Raw genomic sequence first — 23,333 nt, forward strand, 5'->3', positions numbered from 1 at the left:
TGCCACTGTGCCCGGCGGCGGATGTTTGGTCAACGCTGATTGTCAGCACATCAACACAGGCAAGTTATGTAACATGAAGTTGACATAAATAGTTGCCTGAACTCAAGTGCCGGCGGGTGGGTCGGTAATTTGGTCGTCAATTTGACGGTTGACGCTGGGGCTGCCGACCAGTTGAGCCGACCGATCATTGGACCCTCATGTCAATTTGCCATCCAAAACTTTAATCCCAAAATACCCGGGAAAGCTCGGGAACGCGTCCTTTGTTAAGCTGGGCAAAGTAGAGAACAACTTATCCGGACAGGGAGAAACTGACCCAAGTTTCTTGCAGGTCGCATATTGCTGAACCAAGTGCAAGAAACAAAGCACTCGGAGAATTTGATCGGTGTCGTGACCGGAGGAAGTAATGAGATCGTTCAACTCACCTCCCTGCGAGATACTTCGACAACATTCTTCGGCAACTGGAAGGCGAAGAAGAATGCAAGTGACTTCGCATTCCACCCCGCGATCAGCGTAAGACTACACATATGTACTTGATTGGTTGAAGCCATACGTGAAAGGCCAACTGCAGCACAAACACATTTGGTAACGACATGTATTCAGGCATAGAGCTGTTCAATGCAGATGTCGTTTCGCAAAGGGGGGAGGGGGGTTCTTCTACTATCAGTTGTGCAGCGCTTGACCGGAAACGGCATGCAGCTCCTCCAAATCAGAGAATAAGCCCGGGATATTGCATCAGCTTACAAACTGGTGGACTTCCGTGTCTTATGAGTGACGGCCGGTTTAGGAAAACCGTGCTTGGAAATATCGAGTGGATACTATTCCACTCAAGCCTTTCTCGAAAACATAAGACCGGATCCAGCTTGGTCATGGAGGATGGAAGAGCCAATAACGGCAAGATCCAACACCGACTAATATCGCCTTCAATCGCCCTCTCAATAACAAAGAGCTATGCCGAACCTTTAAAGCAGGTCGAGCTCGTCGCCAACACGCGCGTCAAGGCGAAAATCCTCTACTCTGCCACTTCCCCGTTCCACTCAGCTATTGTTCCGTTTCACAAGCATTTTTCTACTCCCAACCTCAGAAATCTTTAGGAATAACAATGGGAAAAATCAAAGACGTTCTGAATTCGATCAGCAAGGACGAAAAGAACATCTCGCGCAGCGGTTCTAAAGCAACCATTGACAGCAAAGCCCCCCGCCGCCCTTCGAAGGCTTCTTCCAAGGAGACTGTCGAGTCCGCAGCATCTCCGGTGGTTTTAAGCACCGAACCTGTCCAGGAAAACAGCAGGAAGCTCAGTATCAAGACTGATGTCCCAGTCCCGGTTGTTGATCGTGAGGAAAATCTTTGCATCATTCCTCGTTTCCGCCCGGTGATTTGACCACTTGAAACATATTCTTCTTTGAATCCAGGCCGATACTCTACTGCGGAGCCTCTCAGTGGCAAAATTGTCCCGGATACCGAAAGTCAGAAAGTGGCTGCAGGTAAGCAATTTCAGACATGCTCCTTCATCGAATTGTTCATGTCCCTTTCGTTCCAATCCTTTCCTCATGAGACTAGTCGCCTGATAAAAAGTGTATATGAACTATTACAGCTGTCACGCACAATCTGATTAAGCACGAGGAAGTCGAAGAAATCACAAGAGCTAAGGAGCATGATAGACACATCCACCACGTCCAACACCATGTCCAGGTGAGTTTGCCTATGCATCCTCCTTTCAAACAAATGTAATAAATTAAAAAAACATGTGCTGCTTATTTTACATCTGTGCATTTAGCCCGTGAAAGACAAAGAGATATTGGAGGAGGTACATCGCACCCAAGTCGCCCCGGTGGTAAGTTCGACCTGATTTTTCCGAACAGGATTTTCGTCAACAGCTGATGCCCAAATGTCACATGTTGTTAATCAGACGGCTGTTCATGAGAACATTGAAGCCAGTGCCGCGGACGCCGCCGCTTATGAGTCTCTCGGCAGCCAATTCAAAGACGAGGTTGTTCATGCCCCCGTCGAAAAAACGATTCTCGATTGTGGCGAGACGGTCCAGGTTAGAGAGCATCACCATGTGCATCACGTGGTGCAACCAGTCATCCAAAAGGAAACCCACGAGCGACATAGAATACACACTACGATTCCTATTCACCGTCAGCTTTTAGATTCCTCTGGCCATGTCGAGTGGTAAATCCATGAGACTGAAATTAGGAACCATACTAATCAATTTTGCTCTCTATGAACAGATGTCACTCACGAAGCTCCGATAATACAACCATCGATTAACCATGAGCCATTGCAAATGGATGAGTTTTTGAAACGAGGTGGTTCCGTGAGCTCAGGCTTGACCCACACTGAAATCGGCCAGACGCTACTCACCGAAAGACGTGCCAGCGTCGTTGCCACTGTAGCTAGCGAGCCCGTCGCTGTGACGAGTGCCACTACCGAACTTGAGGCTGATCTTTCCAAGAAGTTGAACATCTGAAATTGGATTCTTGTTTCACAGACATGTAGTTCTTCTGTTTCTGAGACTAGAGTTTTATAAATGCATAACTGGATGCGACATCTGCTACTTCTTGTGAAGATAATTCTGCCTTTCTCGAAACCTTGTAAGTTGACAATCGAAAAGCCAATGGCACATTTATAGTTTTTTTGCTTGATCTATTTGTTTGTACTTTTCCCTCCAGCTCCAGGATGCTGTTTCTCTCCATACCTATGTAGTTTCCCTGGCTTGTCTCCAGCTTAACATATCACTCGCCTGTGAACTGACAATTGCACCAATTCTTGTACTTAACTCAATCTGATTATGCAATATAGATAAGTGAATACTGAATTTTGATGCTACAAAGCATAAGGAGTACTCTGTTCAACTCAGATCTACATCTAAAAGGAGAAGTATAGTCTAGCATAGAATGCTAAGAGGCGATACAACATGGTGATCTCTGGCCAAGGGTCAACTTGTTTCCTTTCCAATGGGGTGTCAAGATGACATTGTGTAAGTGATGTCTCTTTCCATCTCAAGTGAGATGTATCTTCTCCATCACAAGTGTGATGTCTCTTTCCTGTCTTCTTTCAATAATTTTAGGCCCCCTTTGGATCTTGCAAGGGGGCTCTCTAGTTTTTTTCTATCACTACATAGATGATAGACAAAAAAGTCCAGCAAGTACCTCCAGTTGACATGCAATATATTGGTTTGTAACTTCCATTCAAGCAAACATCAGTTTTTATTTGCAAAGTAACTGTGCATCATGCAGAGTGGCTGTGCACTGAAGCTTGGCCAAAGGCAACATATGGACAAAGGTTTAAGTTCCATGAACAAATTTGAGTTCTCACATGTCAACTGTTGGCACTTGCCTGAATTTTTCTTGTAGTGTATAGTCAAGTCTTTCTTAACCCATACCTCTTGGTGGACCTATTTTGCTATGGGTTAGAGGAGAGTATGGGTTAATAATTCCATTTTACAAGCAATTTGCTGATTTTGGTGGACCATTTTTCCATGGGTTATGAGGGACTATGAGTTCTGCTCCTGATATTTGAAATACAATCATCAAGTCAGAGCTTCTTCCAACCTTGCCACCATTGGCAGCTCCTTGGTCCTATCCTTAGTATCTTCAGGATAGCCCCCCTGTTTCTTGCATCCTTTTTTTTCTCCAAGAAATAATTTTGACATTCTATGCAGCTTCTGAAAGTAAAGTTATAAAGGGAAATCATCAACATTCAGTGTGAGATGTGAGAGTGTTCCCTTGGTAATGGAAACTGTGAGCCTGTTTCTCTGATGTGACAGCAGGACACAAAACAAATGGGGGATTCTGCTTATATTTCAAGGATAGGAAATATAAGAAGAACATATAGATAGAGATAGGGAAATGGATAAGATCTGAGATATGATATTCTAGGTTCTGAGGACCTGATGGTGGGAACTAAATTCTGCTAGAAATGCCAAAAACTTAAGGGTGTTCTGCCAATATGTGCCAGAAATTGCAACAGCCTCTTCAAACAATGGAAATATGGAAGGTATCTGAATTAGACAAGTCTAATAATCCACAATTCATTAGACTATGATGATAACAGTAAAGGTTCTTTGAAGGGAAACCTATGTGGTTTATTCCTGAAAAAAAAAAAAAAACAGAAAAAGAAGGATATGCAATTAGATTGATCCTTAGTAGAAGAGGTCTAGAGATATGTGGACCTGTGATCACAGAGCAGAGACAGAGAGAGAAAGAAGTCAAAGAGACACAGAGGAACTCTTCTGATATAATCAAGGTTCAGTGAAAAGGGTATTAACTGTCAATATTCCTGATAGTGATACTGGGAGTTTAGTGGCCTTGTTCTGGTGATCATGGGTTGTCTGGAGGTGTGGTTCTGGTTGTCTTAAGTCTGTGTATCCTCTAGCTGCATGGGGGATACTGCATCCAAAAGAACTCACAGTTGGCTGAAATAATCACATATGAACATGTGGTTGGAGCACTCTGTTTCACCCAAGCTGTGGTGCCATGTGCATGTGTCCAAAACATGAAACTCATTGAACAAGAGGAGCTATTGAATAGTTCCCAGTGTGCACTAGGGTTAAAATTGCATGGGAAAACAGAAGCTGAATTCAAAATAAGGTTAAACCTTAAGATTAATAATACATAAGAAGATTTAGGTGTAAATAAAAAGGTTAAGTCAGTTTGAGGACTAGAGATTGCCTGTGGGTACCTGCCAACCACGGACAGGTACCTGCCAATGGGTTCTGTGTGCGGGTCCGGGTATGCAAATTTTGGGAAAAAGGCAGCGGGGCACCCCCAAATAAAACTTCTTTAATTGCTAAAAAAAAGGGCCTGAGAACCCACACATGCTGATCTTGCAAAGATTGTCCCACCCAGCCCCTTCCCGGTGCAAGAATGCCTCCTTGGCCTTCAGTTACCCCTCCCAATGGCCGCCCATGTAATAGGTCATCAAAGGGAGAAGAGAGTGGTCATCAAGAGGACTCTCCTCCTCTAGATGTGCAGTCGGACTGGCCATTGAAGGGAGTGTTTACTCCATTCAATGGCCAGTCCCCTTGTTAAGCATGTACAAGCGCCGAGGATTCTGCCCGGTGGGAATGAATCATTCTTGGCAAGCATATGTGCAGGTGATTGCTGGGGAGCAACCTCTGCGAGGATGTAGACTAGCTGGTGAATTATAAGGAGCAATATCCCCCCCGGGCCCGGCGAGCCAAGTGAATTACAAGGAGCAATATTCTCCCCGGGCCCGGCGAGCAAAGACAACTTCCGCCGTCCGGCCAGCCAATACACATAGCTGCTGTCTGCATGGAGCAGCCTTCCTTGGCTAGCTGGTACAGACTGCTCCATAGTGTAATCCTTCCCGATGTGCAGGTGCTCACTGAAGAACACTCATCCCGGTGTAGATAAGGTGTACCCGCTGGCCGAGCCGCAGATTCCATTTACCTTTTTTTTACGCGGTTGTTGTTCTGGTGGAGACTGTTGCTGATTTGTCCTCGCAACTGGCTCTCTTTTTGGAATTAGAGAAGTTTTATTCAATTCAGCGGCAGCAGGTACCCATGTCCGCTGTGGGTACTTTTCCAGGTACCCACAGCAAACGGTTTTCTCCACACAACCCTTTGCCCCCCCATTGGCCAGGGGGGGGGGGGGCTGTTCAAGTTCTCCAAAAGCTCTTTATACCAATATTGTTGGTGATGGCATAGACACAACCACTAGAACACAGTCACCAGGCTCTTGGACCACTTTGGTACCACTAGTGGCGGGTCCTTGATACCCCTGCCACAGCCTGCAGGTACCACCAGTACCTGTGAAACTCCATAAAATATTATGTGTCCTATGGGAGTTGAACCCATGTCAAATGTACTAACCACTGTCACTGCCAGCAAACAGGTGACATAGTCTGGATTTCGTCGCACTGATGTAATCCAGATTCCAATTCCAACTTGCACCCCGGGTGTGTCAAGGGGACATACACACCTCCCTTGATGGCCCGTCTGTACCAGCCATCAAGAGGAACACCCTACACTCTCTTGTTGGCCGGTCAGTACCAGCCAGCAAAAGTGAAGTACTATTTGCACTCTTGATGGCCTCTGTGTGTATTTCCTCTTGATGGCCAATCATTTCAGGCCATCAAGAGAGCATTATATTCCTCTTGATGGCCAGTACTGATGGGCCATTGAGGGTGATGTGTCTACCCATCAACAAGAGTGTTTTGCTCTTGATGGCCGGCCAGTACGGTCCATCAAGAGGTTAGTGTTTTCCTCTCAATGGCTGGTGTACTTATGGGCCATTGAGGGGTATGTGTATCACCTCTCAGTGGCCGGTCAGTGGCTGCCATTGAGAGTACAACTAGTGCTTGACTGTTGTTGGCTGGTCAGTACCGGCCATCAAGAGAGTGTAATCTTGATGGCTGGTACAGAAGGGCCATTAAGGGAGATGTGTATGTCCCCTCAATGACTGGTTAGCACCCGCCATCAAGGGAGTTGTGCTCTCCTCTTTGACCTGCCATTGAGAATGGCAGGTGACAAAATCCACAGCAGGTGACAACTGACCCGGGGCTTGAGTTTGAATTGGTGTTTGGATTATGTCAGCGGGGCAAAATCCGGTTCAAGTCACCCATTTGCTGGCGGTGTGTGCTAAGGACACTTGGATATGAATGGCTGCAGGTGGATCAATGAACATCCACTGGTGTCACATGAAGATCCCTAATTGAGGGCAAGACCTGTAAATGTCAGGTCATGAATGAGTGACACCAGCAGGTATGATAAAGCTAAGAGTAGCAGAGCCACAAACTGACAGTACCCATCCCAAGGTTACTGGGTCCAATTCTGGGCATCTGAATATGCCAAAAATCACCATGGGTACCCAGTTCCACTTGGCAATCTCTGTTTAGGACAGCTGCACTGGCTCTAAGGCTGACAGAACCTGTCCAGTCATTCATCAAAAAATTCAATAATAATTATGGGGAAAGACAGCCTCAGAAGAGATTGATGTTGCTAATACAAAAATTCTGCAGGATTTCACGTTTATTTTCATCACATTTGATTTCTTAAGATTTGCTAGTTATGCTATGTTGCAGGTGACCAGTGTGAACAACATTCATACACTTGCTACTTCAGTGGGATGTTCACCAGGGGGTCTTAATCCAGCTGTCCCCTTTTCAAGTCCCTCCAACTTGGCTGACCGAGCCCCAAATTGGATCGCCCTCTTTACCAACTTGCTTGCCTGGCTCAGACCGAGTTCTTGAGCCAAGACCCTGAGCAACAACTTGTCACCCGTTCCCTTTTCGAGCGACAAATCACATTTGAGATGTACCGGTAGACCTGCGAGGGTGTCAATCACGTCGCGATCCAAAAACGGGTATCGAACTTCACGGCCATGATGGGCAATAATCCGGTCATCGCGTCCAAGGTTTCGAGTAGGAATACGATCGATGTCTAGTTGTAATTCTTGGATCAAATTGATCCACGGCGATGGACTGGAAAAGGCCGATCGATGACGCGAATATCCTCCTAATAATTCATCAGCACCCAAGCCGGATAAAAACACGCGAGCTGGAGAGCGATAAGAGTGGGTAACTTGATTGGAGGTTGGATCAAGCCGACAGCTTCCTACGCCCCAAGCAGCAAAGAAAAGTGCTGCAGCGATACTCTTAGGATCAAAAATTAAGGGTCGCAGTTCAATGCCCATCTTTAATACATCCTACAACATATTTTGGAAAGCTTACAAGATCCATAACGGTGTCGTTGGGCCACATGAGCTCGATTATCTGATCTTTGTATTTAAGATAATCCGACATCATTACATCCACTTTTACAAATCTCCAAGTTCGGCCCGGCGTGAGTTGGCAAAGCTCTTTCCACGATTCTTCTCCGGTATGGCGGTCTGGAACTGAGAATACGTCTGGGTTAATGACTTTATTATTACGTCTTGCATTAGACGCTGCACGCGGATTCTCGAATGCGACATTGACCAGGTCTATGGATTCACCCAGGGGAACGTGAAAGTGGGCTAGGAAAGCTAAGGTTGTACAATCAAGTCCGCCCGAAAACAAAATTGCAACCTTGGAATCATGTTCACCGGTCCTGATAGAGGAGAAGGACATCGCCAAACACTTGAGTAATTCGAAGCATATCTAACTGTAGAAAAATGAGTTCAAGAGTAAAATGACACACCGGTAAAGAGTGGAAATGTTGAGCAGCCGCCTGCGTAGTGCTTTGTTCAAACTGTCGCGTAAGCGAGTGGTGGCTGTGATTAAGGCCGGTGGCCATGGCCCGCACGAGGGCACCCGATCTGATTCAAGTGGAATTTGTTGGTTGAGCAGGATCGCAGGTGACCCCCGAGACACTTGGAGGGTGCGCAGCTCTTCGGCATCTTTCAGGTCGACGTAGAATAAACTATGAGTAGCCAACTCTGACGAGAGGAAGGCTGTTTTACCCTCGTAGTGCGAAGCTACACTCATCAAGAGGCGATGTGAGCCGTCTTGCTGAGAAGGGATCTAACTAGTGAATAAACGACCAAAAGATAAACGGGATGACAAGCAAAAGAATAGGCCTTAGCTTACTGTTTCGAGCTTCATCAGTGATCGTCGACCCAGTGGATCACGTCCAAACCAAATTTGTTTCAATGATGTATCGTAGTAAACGAAAGCATAAGGTCCTTCTATACCAAGAAAAACTTCTGGAATTGTTTTCTTGCCTCGACCCTCAAGTTTGTTCAAAACGGCTTGCCCATCATTCTCGACATCGGAAAGCTTGGAAGAAAGGCAAGGGGAAGTAGGAGAAGGATTAATTTGGGACATACCGCATGCCACTGAAAATAAATCCAGATGATCAGAAACTCACTGAAATTCCATCAAAAACTTCGCCATTCCACAAGAGAAGATTCTCAGTCTCTGGTGCTCTGATTGGCTGCTGGGTGAGGCTGAGTCCACGGAGATGAAGGACAGATGCGAAGAATTTTATCTCGATGTCTAGATGGGCTGAGGCGCTACTGACGACTCGGGATGTCTGGGTTTGAAAATCAGGTCCTATGCCGTCCGGAAGAAGACAGCAGACTAGTTTGAATGCGACTTGTGAGAAGACATGGAGAGGCAAGTCTTGGCGTACCCCTGGGAGAAATTGCATTCCCAATCGAATTATCAATCACGGACGCTTGTTGAGTGGTACTGGGCTGGTGATCGAGAGGTCCAGGGGATCCTTTGGGGATCGTTCTGATCGTCAATCCTATTCCTATGTGCTCAGCGATGCCATAAAAGTAGGACGTCAATACACAGGGTCTGACTAGTCGGAGCAGCCGGCCGGAAATGCAACTCACCGCACATCTTGGACCGTTGCGCCTGGTACGACTTCGCTCAAATATCGATCGGAGGCGCGCACAGGTAGAGTGGCGCCGCTCATCTCCTCGAGCTGACCGGATATGGAATATCGGTGTTCTTCGGCACCAGGTCAAAATACTGGGGTCTCGTAGCCACCCGACCAGGCTGCGGGGATCCCCGAAGTCTGAGCTTTACCGGGGTTCGAGGCGCGATTCGGGTAGCCCGAAGCAGTGAAGTTGAACCTGTGCAACAAGAACTGGTCACAAAATTATTGCTAGCCGGATAACACACCAAACGAACGGTCTCCTGGATATTATAGACATGGTTAATCCATCACATCCCCTTCTCCCCGTGGAAATAACAGAATCAGGCTCTGATAGTGATTAGTTGGTTATTTTTTGAACTAGGCAGATGAACCGATTAACTTGGTACTCTCTAGCCAGGTAGGTCCGATCTTCTCCCTGAGACCACATATGGCTAGTAAATAAAACTAAAGCATTAAAAAAATTGGTCGTAAATTATTGCCTCAGGTTGCGAGTCGTTTCGTATCGTCGAGTGATTTGGAAACCGCTAGGCTAAAGAGAGAAGAGGAATGGAAAGCCACCTATGAACGACTTGGGCAGGTACGTTGGACTCCAAAATATTGATTTATCTGGAGTAGTACACGCCGTTGTCCCCTGTGGATTTTTCCGTTGACCTTTGAAGCGGTCTTTGAAAATTCCTAATGCCAATCCCTATCACTCAATTCTCTCAGGAAGCTCCTCCGATGCCCAAGGAGGAATACGATGGCCGTTCATTATATGAGAAATTGAAGGAAACAAAAGATAAAAAACAGGAGGCTTTTGAAGAAAAATTGAAATTCAGTAAATAAATTGATTGTCATTTTCCCGCGATCGCATAAGTACCCTCTCGAAAATGGAATACTGATGATGAAGTTTAGAAAATCAATTCAGGGCTCTGGATGATGAGGAGGTGGCATTTTTGGATGATGCAGCAGAAGAGAAGCGGGCGACAGAAATGGCGAAGCAGGAGGAGATTCAGAAAGAGATGAGACGCTTCAAAGAGTTGAGTAATGGACGTGCAACCAAAACTTTCAAAACTTATTTTGTTCCATCCAAAAGTATGGTCCAAATTCTCCTTGAAGGCAACCATCTGAAACATTTTCTATGCTTACAACGATGTAGGGCGATCGCTTCTAGAACCTCCGAAACCCCTGTTATCGGCGTTGCAGCAGCAACGACAACGGCAGACGTCGTTGAAAAGGCATCATCCCCCACCAGCTCGTCCAAAACCCTGACAGGTGCAACGACAGCAACCGTCAACACGAAGACGACAACGATGATCCCCAAAAAATCTCGCAAGGCCAAAGACTTCCAGAGAGCCTTTTTAGCTGGGGCCATCCGACCCAAGTCCACAGCTGACCACCAACAAGGAGCTTCTGCAACTAAGAAACGCAAGTCCTTGGATGCCTCGAGCACGCCTGCTGCTGTCACCTCCAATGAGCCAATCGCGCCATCCAAACCATCCAATCCTCTTGACTCAGCCTTTTCAGAGACTTCTCAGCCGAAACCAAATAATCCCCCTGACCCAAAGAAAGCAAAAAAACAATTGTGATATATTCGACCTTTCTGTGCCTACGCCTCTTTCCCTCTTCGCTCTGTATTCTACATGCAAACACATTCCATGCATTTGGCCTTGCTCCGTCAATCATAATGAATGTGACACGCTGAGTCACACTGCCCTTGAAAAGGTAAGACAAAACAACATCTGTACACATTGACAGTTATTAGCTCTTGTTTCTGGGAAATGGCCCCCTAGCAAGCCTTCACATATCTTTATGACGGACACTTGAATTGCCATAGATAAAGGGCATTTCTGTTATGTCTTTCAGGATCTATAGAATAACATGCGCAAGAACATCATGTTTTTCTCTCAGCCGTATAGCCAAAAATTACTAATTGAAAGGGTCCATCCAAGCTTCCTGAAAAACACAATATTTGAACATAGGGGACAGATTTTCTTCCTGGACCATGCCGGATGGGACCCAACTGCTACAGTCATTCTCGAAAAGCTTGCGGGTTTGAGGCCGATTTTTTTTTTTTTTTTATTTCAGCCACAGGCCTGTACAGCTTCACTGTACAGGCAGTCAAAACCCCTTCGGGCGGCTGTTTGGCTTGACGAGGGTGCCGCGCTGGCCACAGTGCAGGGGAGGGACATGCGGAGAAGGGTCCAATCAGTGTAATGTTGCTCCAGGATTCCCTCCAGGATTCCGATGGTGCAACCCTCGAGGCCCAAAAGTTAAAAACAAAGAAAGTAGTGATTTTCTTACAATCACATTACTGTATGCAGCCTGTCATACAGGGGCTATGTATATGTACAGGCTTTGAGACCGGGCGCTACGGCCCCAATTATAAACAAAATTTTGAGTTATATTTTGAAAGTATTCGAAGAGAATTTTGAAACGGAAATGAAATCAAAATGAAAGATTTTTGATTTCAAAATCCTCTCGGAAAAACTTCAAACAACAGGGTGCACATATAAACAATTGTGCATCCCTGAGCAAGTAGCCTGCCGGAGTGGGCAGGCAGGGGCGATATGTCTGTGACACGGGCAAGCTGGATAGAATACAGCTTGCCTGTTCAGCCTTGGCTGTCTGAACCAAAAAAGAACCCGCACACCTCGCCACACCTTGCCAGGCCAACACGCACACAATGATCCCCCTCCCAATGATTGACTCAACAAATCAGCTCCTCGCCACTTGGCTTTGGAACGAGCAGAATAACGTGTTTGGATCATCTGCAGCAAGATCGTAGCCGTATTGACGTGCGTTTTGTCCCGTGGTCCCGCCGCCAAGGGCAGGATCATATTGCCCCTGGTGGTCCTGGGCTGCCTGGAGGTGTTTGTAAGGGTAGGCCATCTGTTTTTTTCTCAGTGGGTGCAATTGTGCAATCTGGCATATTGCAGCAGTTTTTTTCATGTGCCAGCCGACCCCCGCCCGGTGAACTCCGCCGACCCAATACAGCCATTAAATGGGGGGGGTCTGAGGCACCAGTGGCCTGACAACCATACAGGCATACTGCCTGTTCAAAATTTTGATTCCTTGGATTTTGGGATTCTGGAATCTCGAACACCCCTCCCGGGTGTGTTTGAAGAGATTTGGGATTATTTTGAAATGAAAAGAACTCAAAACAAAGTTGGTTTTGATTTCAAAACGATTTCAAAATAATCTCAAAATAATCTCAAAATTCCCTTTATAATTGGGGCCTAAGTTAGCCGGGATTAGGGCACTTAGTTCAACCCCGCACCCGCATCGGGTTGGATTAACTGGGGATCAACTTAACCCGGAGCTCTGTTTGGAGCTAGTGGGGTATAAATCTAGCCCCCACTAATCCTGGGACCAACGGTGCAAGAGCTACGCTACGCTACAAAAAGCGGCGCTTTTGGGTAGCGTAGCGGAAAACCGCTGCTCTCAATGCAGAGTAGCGATAGCGCTAGCGGGAAAACGCTACATAGAGCGGTAGCGAAGCGCTACCACCGCTACTGCAAAAAACACCTGCGCGTAGCGCAGCGATTTTTTTGCGCTTTCGCTACAGAATAGCATAGTGAAAGCGGTGTAGCGCAATGGTGCGCTATTTGCCGCTATCAGCGCTAAATGGCGCTAATTAGCGCAAAAGGCGTAGCGGGTGGCCCCGCTTTTCCAGCTAAAAGCGCCAAGAGCGTAGCACAGCGGATGTTTTTGCCTTTCCAGCAGAAAGCGCACAAGGGGCGCCATCCACTAAAGCGCAGCTATTTTCGTGGTTGTACATACCAAAAGTCTGCCCACAGGTTGAACCAAGATTATCACATATATAAATTCCGCCTAAATTCCGACATCAGTAGTAAGCCAAAGTGCCATCAGATCCCCTATCCCCTCGATTTTATTGCCCTTGCCCTTCTGCCTTGCTTCAAACTTTGAGATGTCTAGCCAACAAGTCACCCCAGAAAACCAAAAGGGCTCAGATATCCATACAGTTGGTGATGATACCCCTAATCCGTCAATCTGCCCGAAAAAGAACTGTCATCGTAACTCCTGGCTTTGTTCCTACTCAATCCGACTCCAGACGGGCTCTCCATACTAACGTCCCACCCAGACCCAAGGGGCCTGTAACCTCTGCTAGTACGTCTACTCGGAGTTCAACTGCAGCTTCAAACCTCCAGACCTCTCAAGTGAGTAATATTTTGGTAGAGCCTCATTTCATGTCAGTGTAGTATGTAATCTGAATTTAATTGTGATAATGTTTAATATTTATCAACTGAAATCAGGATCAGAACAATTCCACCCCAGAATCCAACTCAAAAGAACTCTACAACATTAATCAAGACTCCAATGAGGAAAACGCCAAGGCCGCTGAATGCTCAATGAATTTCAAGTCCAAGAAGAAGCTGGGACCTCGCAAGGACGGCACCAATAGCGCACTTTTATATTTTGTGCAGGTCGAGGATACTACGTCGTACACCTGTTCCTGGTGTCCAAAGATTGTGAAGGCCTCGAACTCGTCATACTACAACCTGAAGATCCATCGTGACGGCTCAAACTGCAAAGGGACCATTCGCGCTGCTTGTGCTGGTCGAACCCAAGCGATCGCCGATGGTGCCAAGCTTCCTCTGACTGCCGCTCAGGCCGATACTCAGAATAAAACCGAGTCCATGAACAAACCGGGTACCACAATTGCCTCATACATGACAAAGGGCCGCTTCGACAACAACACTTTCAACAAGCTCATTGTTTTCTGGTTGCTCCGACACTCCCTCCCATGGCTTCGAGTCGAAGACAAAACCCTTCACATTGTCTTTGATTACCTTCAGCCTTCAACCTACCTCCACTCGCGAACCTGGGCAGCAACAACTGCACACAGTCTGTATCTTTTGCTTCAGCGTGGTGTCTTGGAAGGTATCCAGGTGTGTTGAATCTCAGTCTAGCGGGGCTCATATGATTTCATGTTTGATTCATTTTTGGATGATGCACTGACCAATTTTCATCATATCTTTAGGACGCCAAATCAAAGATCAGCTTAGTATCTGATGTGTGGACGACCAAAGGGGGCCATAAAGCCTTTTTAGGCATCTCCGTATGCTACATCACCAAATCTTGGGAATATCGTTCACACCACTTATTGATAAAGTATATCTCCTGGCATCACAACGGAAAGTATCTCGCTTCCCCGTTTGCCAGAGTCCTCATCAAGCACAATCTCCACCAAAAGATACGTACATTTTCCTACCTCTCTTGTATTTTACCGCAAACGTTTCTAAATCTTCAATAAGCTCACTTTACGGTTTTTTTTTTTTTTTTTTTCTTTTTCTTGTTTACATCCTTTCGAAGACGACTGATTCAGGTTCAAACAACTTCACCATGGTGAAGGAGTTATCAAAGCTGATCAAACAGCACGATGGAACTACCTGGGACCCTTCGGTGAGCCACCAGCGCTGCTTTTGCCACGTTGTTGCTTTAGTTTGTGGTGCAGGCCTGGCTGCAATCAAGCTTTCCACTGCCAATGGTCCCCCCCACTCAAAAAAACCCGAAAACTTCCCAACCCTTGAAACAATCAGAGAAGAGGGAGAGATGATCAATGATGGCATCAAGGCTTCAGAAGCTGAGGACAAAATTGATCCCAAAGATGTATCTGATGAAGAGTCGCAAGCCGAATCCGAATCTGAGGTCGATGATCAAGACAGTTCTGGGGCCGGGGTGACTAGTAGTAGCAAGAAGTCCAAAGCAAAGTACGCAACAAGTGGTATTGGTTCCACTTTAAAAAAGGTTGGTCCAATCAGTCTCCATATGTCATTTCAGTCTCATCAAGCTAAGTCAACTCACACCTTTTGCTTGATCCCTTCTAGATCGACTATGTATGTCGCCAAATAGCTAGTTCCCCTGCGAAACAGGCAGAGTTCCAAGTCTGGGCGCATAAGTTGGGCTATGATGGCCCAGGGATCATTGGAGGCTATGGTATACGATGGAATATTGCATACGAGAGTAGGAATCGAGCATACCGAGCGCGAAAAGTAAGTTGAATGCTTTCTTTCAGTCAGATTGACCGACCATCAAGAGTCTTAGACTTGATGTTGTACTTTTAGGTTGTGAATCAACTCTTGGCAAACAAAAGTGAGAACGGTAGGGGGAACTTTTTCAAACGGTATGAGTTCTCATCCGGAGAATGGGACAACATCAAGGTTTTGAACAGCGTTCTCAAGGTACTCCGCGGCTTTTTTATTGATGCATTTATGATCCTCACGTTGATCGTTTTCTTTAACTTACCCACGACAGATATTCCTGGAACTGACCAAACAAATGGAGGGTGATGGACCCTCTTCCTCAATGGTCCTTTACGAGTACAGCCGCCTTCTCGATACCTTAGATCAGCTCAAGACAGCATGTCAAGGCAAAGTCTTGGAAGCTATGTTTGATCCAATGATCAAGGTGGCCACCAAATATCGAGATCTTGCTCTTCAGTGCGAGCCTATACTGATGGCCACGGTATTACATCCTGCATGGAGGCTACTTTTGTTCACTAACAAATTCCCTTCACATCTCGCGACCGTTCAAGACCTCCTCAATCAAAAATTTAAAGAACGTCAGCTGTTGCTCAAGCCAACCACACCTCCATCAACCAAGGAAGCATCGCAAATCGTGGCCCCCGACAATGATGAATACAATTTTTACCCAAGCGACCTTGGACCCGACAATGACGAACAAGAACTGAGACAATACCACGAAACAAGCCTCTCCCTCAGTATCAAAGGGAAGGTACATGTCTCTATTTTTGTCTGATTATACCCTCTCGAACTAACACTCATCTTTGCCAATCCTGTTGTGTTTACAGGCTCAGGCCCCATCCTTCCCTGTCCTCGCCTCCCTTGCCAGGGACTACCTTGCATGTGCGAGCAGCTCAGCCTGTGTTGAGCGAACATTTTCAGCGGCTTCTGACATCGCTACAACTGGACGTGGCTCGCTTTCACCCCAAACAATTGAAAGGTGCATAAGCAGCCACTTGTGGCTTTGTCAAGGGGTCAGGGCTGTGGGAGAATTCGATGGCTGTATCGCCGTTCTCGACGCGGCCAAGAACAACAAGAAGTTCCATAAATCCCTTCAAAATGAAGACTGATCTGCTTTATTTGCCCTCATTTCACCAAACATACCATACACAAGAATCTTGTAGTAGACACACAACACATATACACGGAAACCTCAGGTTTCAATGAAATATTTTCCCTTTCCTCTGCCCGCCGCCCTCTCGCTAAATAAGCGCCAAATAAATTGCTAAAGTAGCGTTATTACCGCTACTTTAGCGGCTAGCGAAGCGAAAAGCCGCTCTTTCAGCGGCAAGCGAAGCGCCAAGCCGCTACTGGCCGCTAATATTAGCACGCTATTTTCCTGTTTTTTTTCGCATAAAAAAAAACAGCGAAAAGCGGAGCGCTGAGCCCGCTACTAAAAGTGTAGCAAAGCGGGGCCAAAATTGCTACGCTTTTGCTACGCTGCCGCTTTGTGTAGCGTAGCTCTTGCACCGTTGCTGGGACTAATCCCAAAATGAATATTCATCATGTTGTGAGCATGAACTTTATGTGTTTAGGTGCCAAACACATAACATATAGGCACCTAAACACATAAGAGCATCAGCATTGGTGGCTAAGTTAGTATGGACTAACTAGCTCGGATTATGCTTGGAATAAGCTAATCCGATTGGCCGACCGCATGGGTGGGGATTAGCGGGTCAGAGGCTGTTGGAGGTTATGTGTTTAGGTGCCAGTATGTTATGTGTTTGGCACCTAAACACATAGAGCTCATGCTTATGAGCATGTTGAATATGCATTTTGAGTTTAATCCAAGGATTAGTGGGGTCTACATGTAGACCCCACTAGCTCCAAACGGAGCTCTGGGTCAAGTTGATGCCGAGTTGATCGGAGCCAATGCGGATGCGGGGGTGGACTAAGTGCCCTAATCCGGGCTAACTTAGTGCCAAATGCGGATGCTCTAACCTCCGACAGCCTCAGACCCGCTAATCCCCACCCATGCGGATGGCCGATTGGATTAGCCTATTCCAATTGTAATCCGAGATAGTTAGCCCAGGCTAATCTAGCCACGGATACAGATGCTCTGAGGCTGAAAATAGCAGTCCAAAATTAGGGCCTACCCAACCACAAGCTTTTAAGGAATGGCTGTACCTTGGACACTTCTTCTCACAAATTTGGCAGCCATTGATAGAAGAGGTGGTTTATCAGTGGAGTGTTTGATAATAAACAGAACAAATACATGATCATGATCAAATAATCAAGATCATTTCAATAAATAAGTCGTATTACGGTGAAAATGAACATCTGAGGATATTGCTTGATTTCCTGTGTGGGAGAAATAAAAAGTCAGTCAGGAAAAAGAGGAATCCAATTTTATTAAAGACATAGTTTCATCTGAATTGCAAAAAACAAGATCAAGGGTTCCCCCAATAGTATCATAAAAAAGGAAAAAAAACTTGCAAGGGTTTCCCTATTTTTAAAATTTGAAACAAATGACCACAATATTCTCTATATATTAATAATCACAAAAAGAAATCTCAACCTAGCCCCCCAACATCAGCAGAGCTGTGTACTCAGGCTCACCCCCACGCCTGTGTCAAAAGGGATGGAAGTGAAGGCCCCCGGCCAGCAGCTAAGGCTATGGACCCGTGGGGGGCCCACTCTTTGCCCCTCAGACTGTGCATGTGCAACAGCGGAGGGGTTGAGGGTGATGGATAGCTGGAAGTGCAGCATCTCCATTGCCCTGGTGAAGCAAGTATAACAAACAAAGCCTCTCTTTTAAGCCACCCATCAATCATTTTACTGCTAGGCTGATCACACCTGTCCTTTCAATTCCTTGAGATGTCTAGGAAATGTGAACAGTCTTGATCTCACAAAGTGAGAAAGAGACTGGGATCTCAACCAGCTGTGGAGCAAGGTAAGCAATGCAAAGCCTTGTCTGATGGTTGGAAGTACTGATGCATACAGCTTCCACCTCCACGAGGCACAAGAGCTGAACCCAGAAAATCCTAGGTTGGAAGCCATTAGCGGAACACGTTACCAAAACTACCACCACAGGTGAGTAGCCAGGAATGCTCAAGCCAAGCTATAAAGATGGAAGCTAACTAAAGCCTCATTCTTAACAGACACAGCTGCCAAAGCCAGTCTAGAAAAGCCAACTCAAACCCAAGCTGATCCTCAGGACAGCAAGAACCAAGGTGAGAGTCCAAGCCCCCAGCTCAGAGTGTAGCCAAAACAGCTGAAAAGACCCAATGTCCCTACCCCAGTAGAAAGTGTTAGGTTCTTATTAAGCCACATCCCTGAAGACAAGCCAGCCAGATCTAGCAAGCACTAGAGCACAATCCAAGTAAGAGAAACAAGCCTCATTAGAGAAGAAACAGTAGAATCAAACTAAAGCAGTCTTTGCTCTACAGCTGCATCAATAGCAAAAAACCAGGAAGACCAACTGTGCCCCTTCTCACATCTCCAAAAAAACAGAGCAGTCACACACCTGCTCTTAGGTAATCTTCTTATCCTCTAGATTACTCTTTGGAGATAGTCACAACAATTAGTCTAACTAGAAATAAACGATCTTAGTTCTCCATATTCTCTCAAATTCAAAGTTGAAGCAATTCACTGCAACCCTTGCCACCAGGCGGTATCCACCGTCACTACATACATGCAACTCATTGCCACAGAAACCCAATCATTGCCGCGCATGACCAACCACCCGTTGTGCAATACTAATCAAATTTTCATGTCACATTCAACACTGAAATTCTCCCCTACGTAAGTTACAGCGCTAAACAAATCAATCCAGGGTTTTGCTTTAATATTTCTGTCTTCAGCTGGTTTCTTTGCCATCAAGCCAGAGCTCACGGAAAAACAGACTGGCCAGCTTGTCTGATGTAGCCAATTCCACCCGCGGGCCTTTGGCTTCCAGTTGGAATTAACACTAGGCTCACAACACCAACACCATGGAAGCAACCTGCAAAAAAGCCACCAACACTGCCACTGTCATCAAACCGGGAATGAAACCCTCTGGCACAAAAAATAAGACCCCGTCAGATGGTGAAAGTATTGCTACCCCCTGGAGCCACCAGTGAAAAACGCAGACTGCATTGGTGGGTATTGATAAAATCAGGCTTAAAAGAAACAGATTTCAGTAAAAACAAATCAAAATGTAAATAGAAAAGGAATAATTTTTACCTTAAAAGAAACAGGAACAAAAGATAAGATGAGAACAGAACAGGAAAACACCACCACACACTAGGTTTTATGGCTAATAAAATAAGATAAGGTTTGTGAGGATTTGACTCAGAACACAAAGAATTTATGGCGGAGGTGATGAGATGAGCTGGGAGGCTCAAGAAGGAGGGCAGTGAGATGTATCGCTCACCAGATGCAGCTCAATGATGGTGTGAGCAAAGAGAGAGGAGAACCAATGGTGCTATTGCTCTGTGTTAGGCTAGACTAATAGACTAGATACACAGGGCTGACATGTGGTTGAAGCAAAAATGAATATGAGGAGAAAATTAATAGAAGGGAATGGAACCTGATGGAATTTCAGGATGAGAGAAAGGTGACATAAAAGCTATCACAGGCAGAGCGTGCACAGGAGAGAATCACAACGGATGGAAAACCAGCAGGCAAATACAGGCAGGGATCAATGTCACATGAATGAGAAGACAAGATGGTATGCCCAAGATAAGAGGGAAACAACAGGTGGAAAGCGGGCATAAGAAGTGATAGGATGACAACCAAGGACTCTGAGGAGGAAATGAGGCAGAAAGAAGATGAAAACCCAACAAGGTTAGATCATGGAATACATGGTCAACAAGGATAATAATGAAAGAAGAGAATAAGAACCTATTGTTGAGCCGCCTAGACAGATGACCTCAACAAAAGCCCGCAGACAAAATTGATGATTTGAGATTTCTTGCGGGTTGAGAGATAGGTGTTGAGATGAGGAAGAAAAAGAGTGGTAAACTGGAATCTCAACAGCTCTCTAGAATTGAAGTGTTTGCAGTGCATCCACAACATTGATGTCATAGTCCGAGCCCGTAAAGCGCACCACACACAAATCCATAACGTACTGCGCACACTGTAAGCTGCCCACCAATTCCAACAGGTATCAAGCAAATTCTTAGCGCTCCATTGACCAACTGCTTGGCATCCCCACCAAAAAGCCACCTGGCTCATCAATATGGCTTCTGCTTTATCCACCACTGGCCTTGGCCCCCCACTGAGGAGGAAATCAGCCTTCTCTTGGCCACCCAGTAAGTCAATTATCAACCCTCAAATTCTTTGGGATATTCTCAACAAGGGCTCACAACCATTTTCATCCCTCTCTCAATCTCTAGATGCACTGCCAGCATATTTTGCTAGGATGAAGTCATCCCAGTTTAACTGGGATGCACTCAACCAATCTTAGATGGGTTGATCTCAACCAATGAAATATAAAACCAAGGGGGGTCCCTTGGATTTGTATTTCATCAGTTGAGATCAACCAAATTTAAATTGGTTGAGTGCATCCCAGTTTAACTGGGATAACCTCAGCCCAGACAATTATGCTGGTATTGTTGTCACATTGAAAGCCAGGAATATACAGGGATGGAGCAATACATCAACAAACACAGGCCAGAAGTGGTAATGTCATCAAAATCAGTGTTCATGAACCCCCAAATTGACACTGCCATTGGAACCCTGCTTGATTGCTGTCACCAACCCCTGTCTTTTTGCCAAGCCACCCAGGAAGCCTTGTACATCAAAATTACTGTGATTCAGCTTTGTTGATCTGTGTTGATGTTGCAATCCCAACCAATAAGAAGGGAAATCATTCAATCAGATGAATCTGGTGACTCTTATGCCAGGAGGTTCTCCATCTCCAAGTGAATTTTACACAATTGGGCAACAGTGCTTGCAATGTTGTGCCCAACATGATCTTATTCTGTGATGCAAAAGAAATAAAGGCTGAGACCACTCACAAGGCTGCTAAACTATTGGAGGAACAAATCGGCGCCACTCTTGGTGGATCCCGTGCCGTTGACTGGGAAGTCGCTGGACCTGGTGCTGGATGCCGCTGCAGCCTCCATGCCCTTGGTTGAGGTTTACTGTACTGCCACTGAAGCAACAACTTATTTTGGTCAGTTTTGCAACAATATTTAGTCTCTATTAGTCTTTACAGGCAACTATCTTGATAATTTGCACGCCTATTTCCCCGCTGATTGTTATGCAAAGGATATAGAAGAATAGGATACACAGATCAAATATAGAGATAGTCATTTGGGACCCGGGTACCAAGCGGTACCCGGGTACCGCACCGCTTTTCGGCCAATTTCAGGTACCTAGTACCGCACCCGGCACCGCCTGGGAGGTACCACGGGTACTGCTGGAGGGTACTGCGGGTACCACCCGTGATATTTTTTGGTGTGGCAGCGTCCTGCTGTCCTGCTTGCTCCATCCAGTTTGTTGCCGCCCTTGCGACAAGCTGGAGGGCAAAAAGACCACTGTTCGCCGTGAGGGACTCCTCCCGGCAAGCACTGGCTCTCCTTTTTGACCGGAGGAATTGATCCATCCGATTGGAGGCATGTACACCTCTTTGACCGGAGGAATGGCTCCGGTCAAAGAGGCAAGGCCACCCAGCGAGCTGGATATGCGTCCAGCTCGCCGGGTGGACATCCCTCGCCGAGCTGGATACATAATATGTATCCAGCTCGCCGAGATGGATACATAATATGTATCCAGCTCGCCGAGATGGATACATAATATGTATCCAGCTCGCCGAGATGGATACATAATATGTATCCAGCTCGCCGAGATGGATACATAATATGTATCCAGCTCGCCGAGATGGATACACAATGTCCAGCTCGGGTAAGGAGGTCTCACGGTGAGCTGGACACATCCAGCTCCCTTGGAAGATTCCTCTTGGCGAGCTGGATACATATGTATCCAGCTCGGCGAGGGGACTCCTCTCCAGCTCATCAGGAGGTTCCTCGGCGGCCGCAAGCTGGATACAATATGTGTATCCAGCTCCCCGGGAGGAGTCCCCTCGGCGAGCTGGAAATGCCGAGAGGAATCCTCCCAGCTTGCTGGGAGACCTTTTTTTTTTTTTTTAAAGTGCTATTGATTTCACATACCGCACTATTTATCTGTTATGTGTTTATATATACAACTTCTAAGGTATCTAAAAGCACGTCAGGAAAACAAATGATGAGACGGCCGATAATGTGTGAAACTATGGTTGCTGGGAGACCTTCGCCGAGCTGGATCTACCGAGTCAAGGCCCTCAATCCCCCGGGGGGTGGGAGGTACTTGTAGGCGGTACCCGGGTACCGCACCGCTTTCCGGCCAAAAGCCGGTACCTAGTACCGCACCCGGCACCGCTGCGCGGGTGCGAGGCGGGTGCAAGGGGGTACCCGCCGCGGGTACCAAATGACTATCTCTAATCAAATATGCATGATTCAATGAAATTAATGAGCAACCTGTAATCTTTTTTAAAAAAAATCAGTCAAGTCAATTTTTAGTTCATTGTTTGTTGCACAAAAATCATCAATGATGTTGGTTATAATTCTTTGTTTGCATACAATCTGACATAATTCAAATCAAAGTAGGACTCTCCATGTTTTGAATGCACTGATATTCATATATTTCATCAAATCAGTGAATAAAAATTTTGATAACTGAGTGTGGTGTTTATAAGTGTTTCAGTCCCAAGTTTTATGTTGGTACCTCTGGCCAGTTTAAGCATTTAGCACAGTTAATTCTTTGATAATATATACCTCTGCTGGGCAGCAGTGCTGATGGGTCATCTTTTTGGTTAAATCAAGGTTTACTGTTTCAAACAAACAAATTGGGCCCAACCAAAGTTGTGGTTTGTTGCTCAGGAGAAGATGTAAAAGATACATAGCATTATTCTTGAGTAAAATGTACCACACAGGAGCTTCATGGTTGGTTGAAACTCAAATTGTGAGGGGAGGTTTTAATGTGTGACCCCCTGGAAGTGAAGCGGCGTAGCC

The 23,333-nt window shown here is 46.0% G+C and overlaps 3 protein-coding genes across 3 annotated transcripts; 2 read left to right on the plus strand and 1 right to left on the minus strand.

Moving 5' to 3' along the window:
* Positions 1-866: 866 nt before the first annotated feature.
* PtA15_5A342 (uncharacterized protein) lies at positions 867-2,470 on the plus strand (the record flags this gene model as incomplete). Its single annotated transcript, XM_053169093.1, has 7 exons — positions 867-992; positions 1,082-1,331; positions 1,410-1,481; positions 1,592-1,689; positions 1,775-1,831; positions 1,907-2,138; positions 2,232-2,470. The coding sequence occupies 7 exons, from the start codon at positions 867-869 to the stop codon at positions 2,468-2,470; spliced, it is 1,074 nt and encodes a 357-aa protein (XP_053020324.1).
* Positions 2,471-7,067: 4,597 nt separating this feature from the next.
* Positions 7,068-9,291, minus strand: PtA15_5A343 (uncharacterized protein; the record flags this gene model as incomplete). The annotated part of the gene is made up of 7 exons (XM_053169094.1): positions 7,068-7,619; positions 7,696-8,053; positions 8,144-8,466; positions 8,533-8,721; positions 8,813-8,997; positions 9,077-9,199; positions 9,285-9,291. 7 exons carry the CDS (start codon positions 9,289-9,291, stop codon positions 7,068-7,070), a joined length of 1,737 nt encoding a protein of 578 aa, XP_053020325.1.
* A 315-nt stretch (positions 9,292-9,606) lies between these two features.
* On the plus strand, positions 9,607-10,899 carry PtA15_5A344 (uncharacterized protein; the record flags this gene model as incomplete). Its single annotated transcript, XM_053169095.1, has 6 exons — positions 9,607-9,609; positions 9,693-9,728; positions 9,816-9,908; positions 10,040-10,148; positions 10,226-10,349; positions 10,470-10,899. 6 exons carry the CDS (start codon positions 9,607-9,609, stop codon positions 10,897-10,899), a joined length of 795 nt encoding a protein of 264 aa, XP_053020326.1.
* Between the last annotated feature and the right edge of the window lie 12,434 nt (positions 10,900-23,333).

Source organism: Puccinia triticina, chromosome 5A, assembly GCF_026914185.1.
Source record: "Puccinia triticina chromosome 5A, complete sequence".
NCBI lineage: Eukaryota > Fungi > Basidiomycota > Pucciniomycetes > Pucciniales > Pucciniaceae > Puccinia > Puccinia triticina.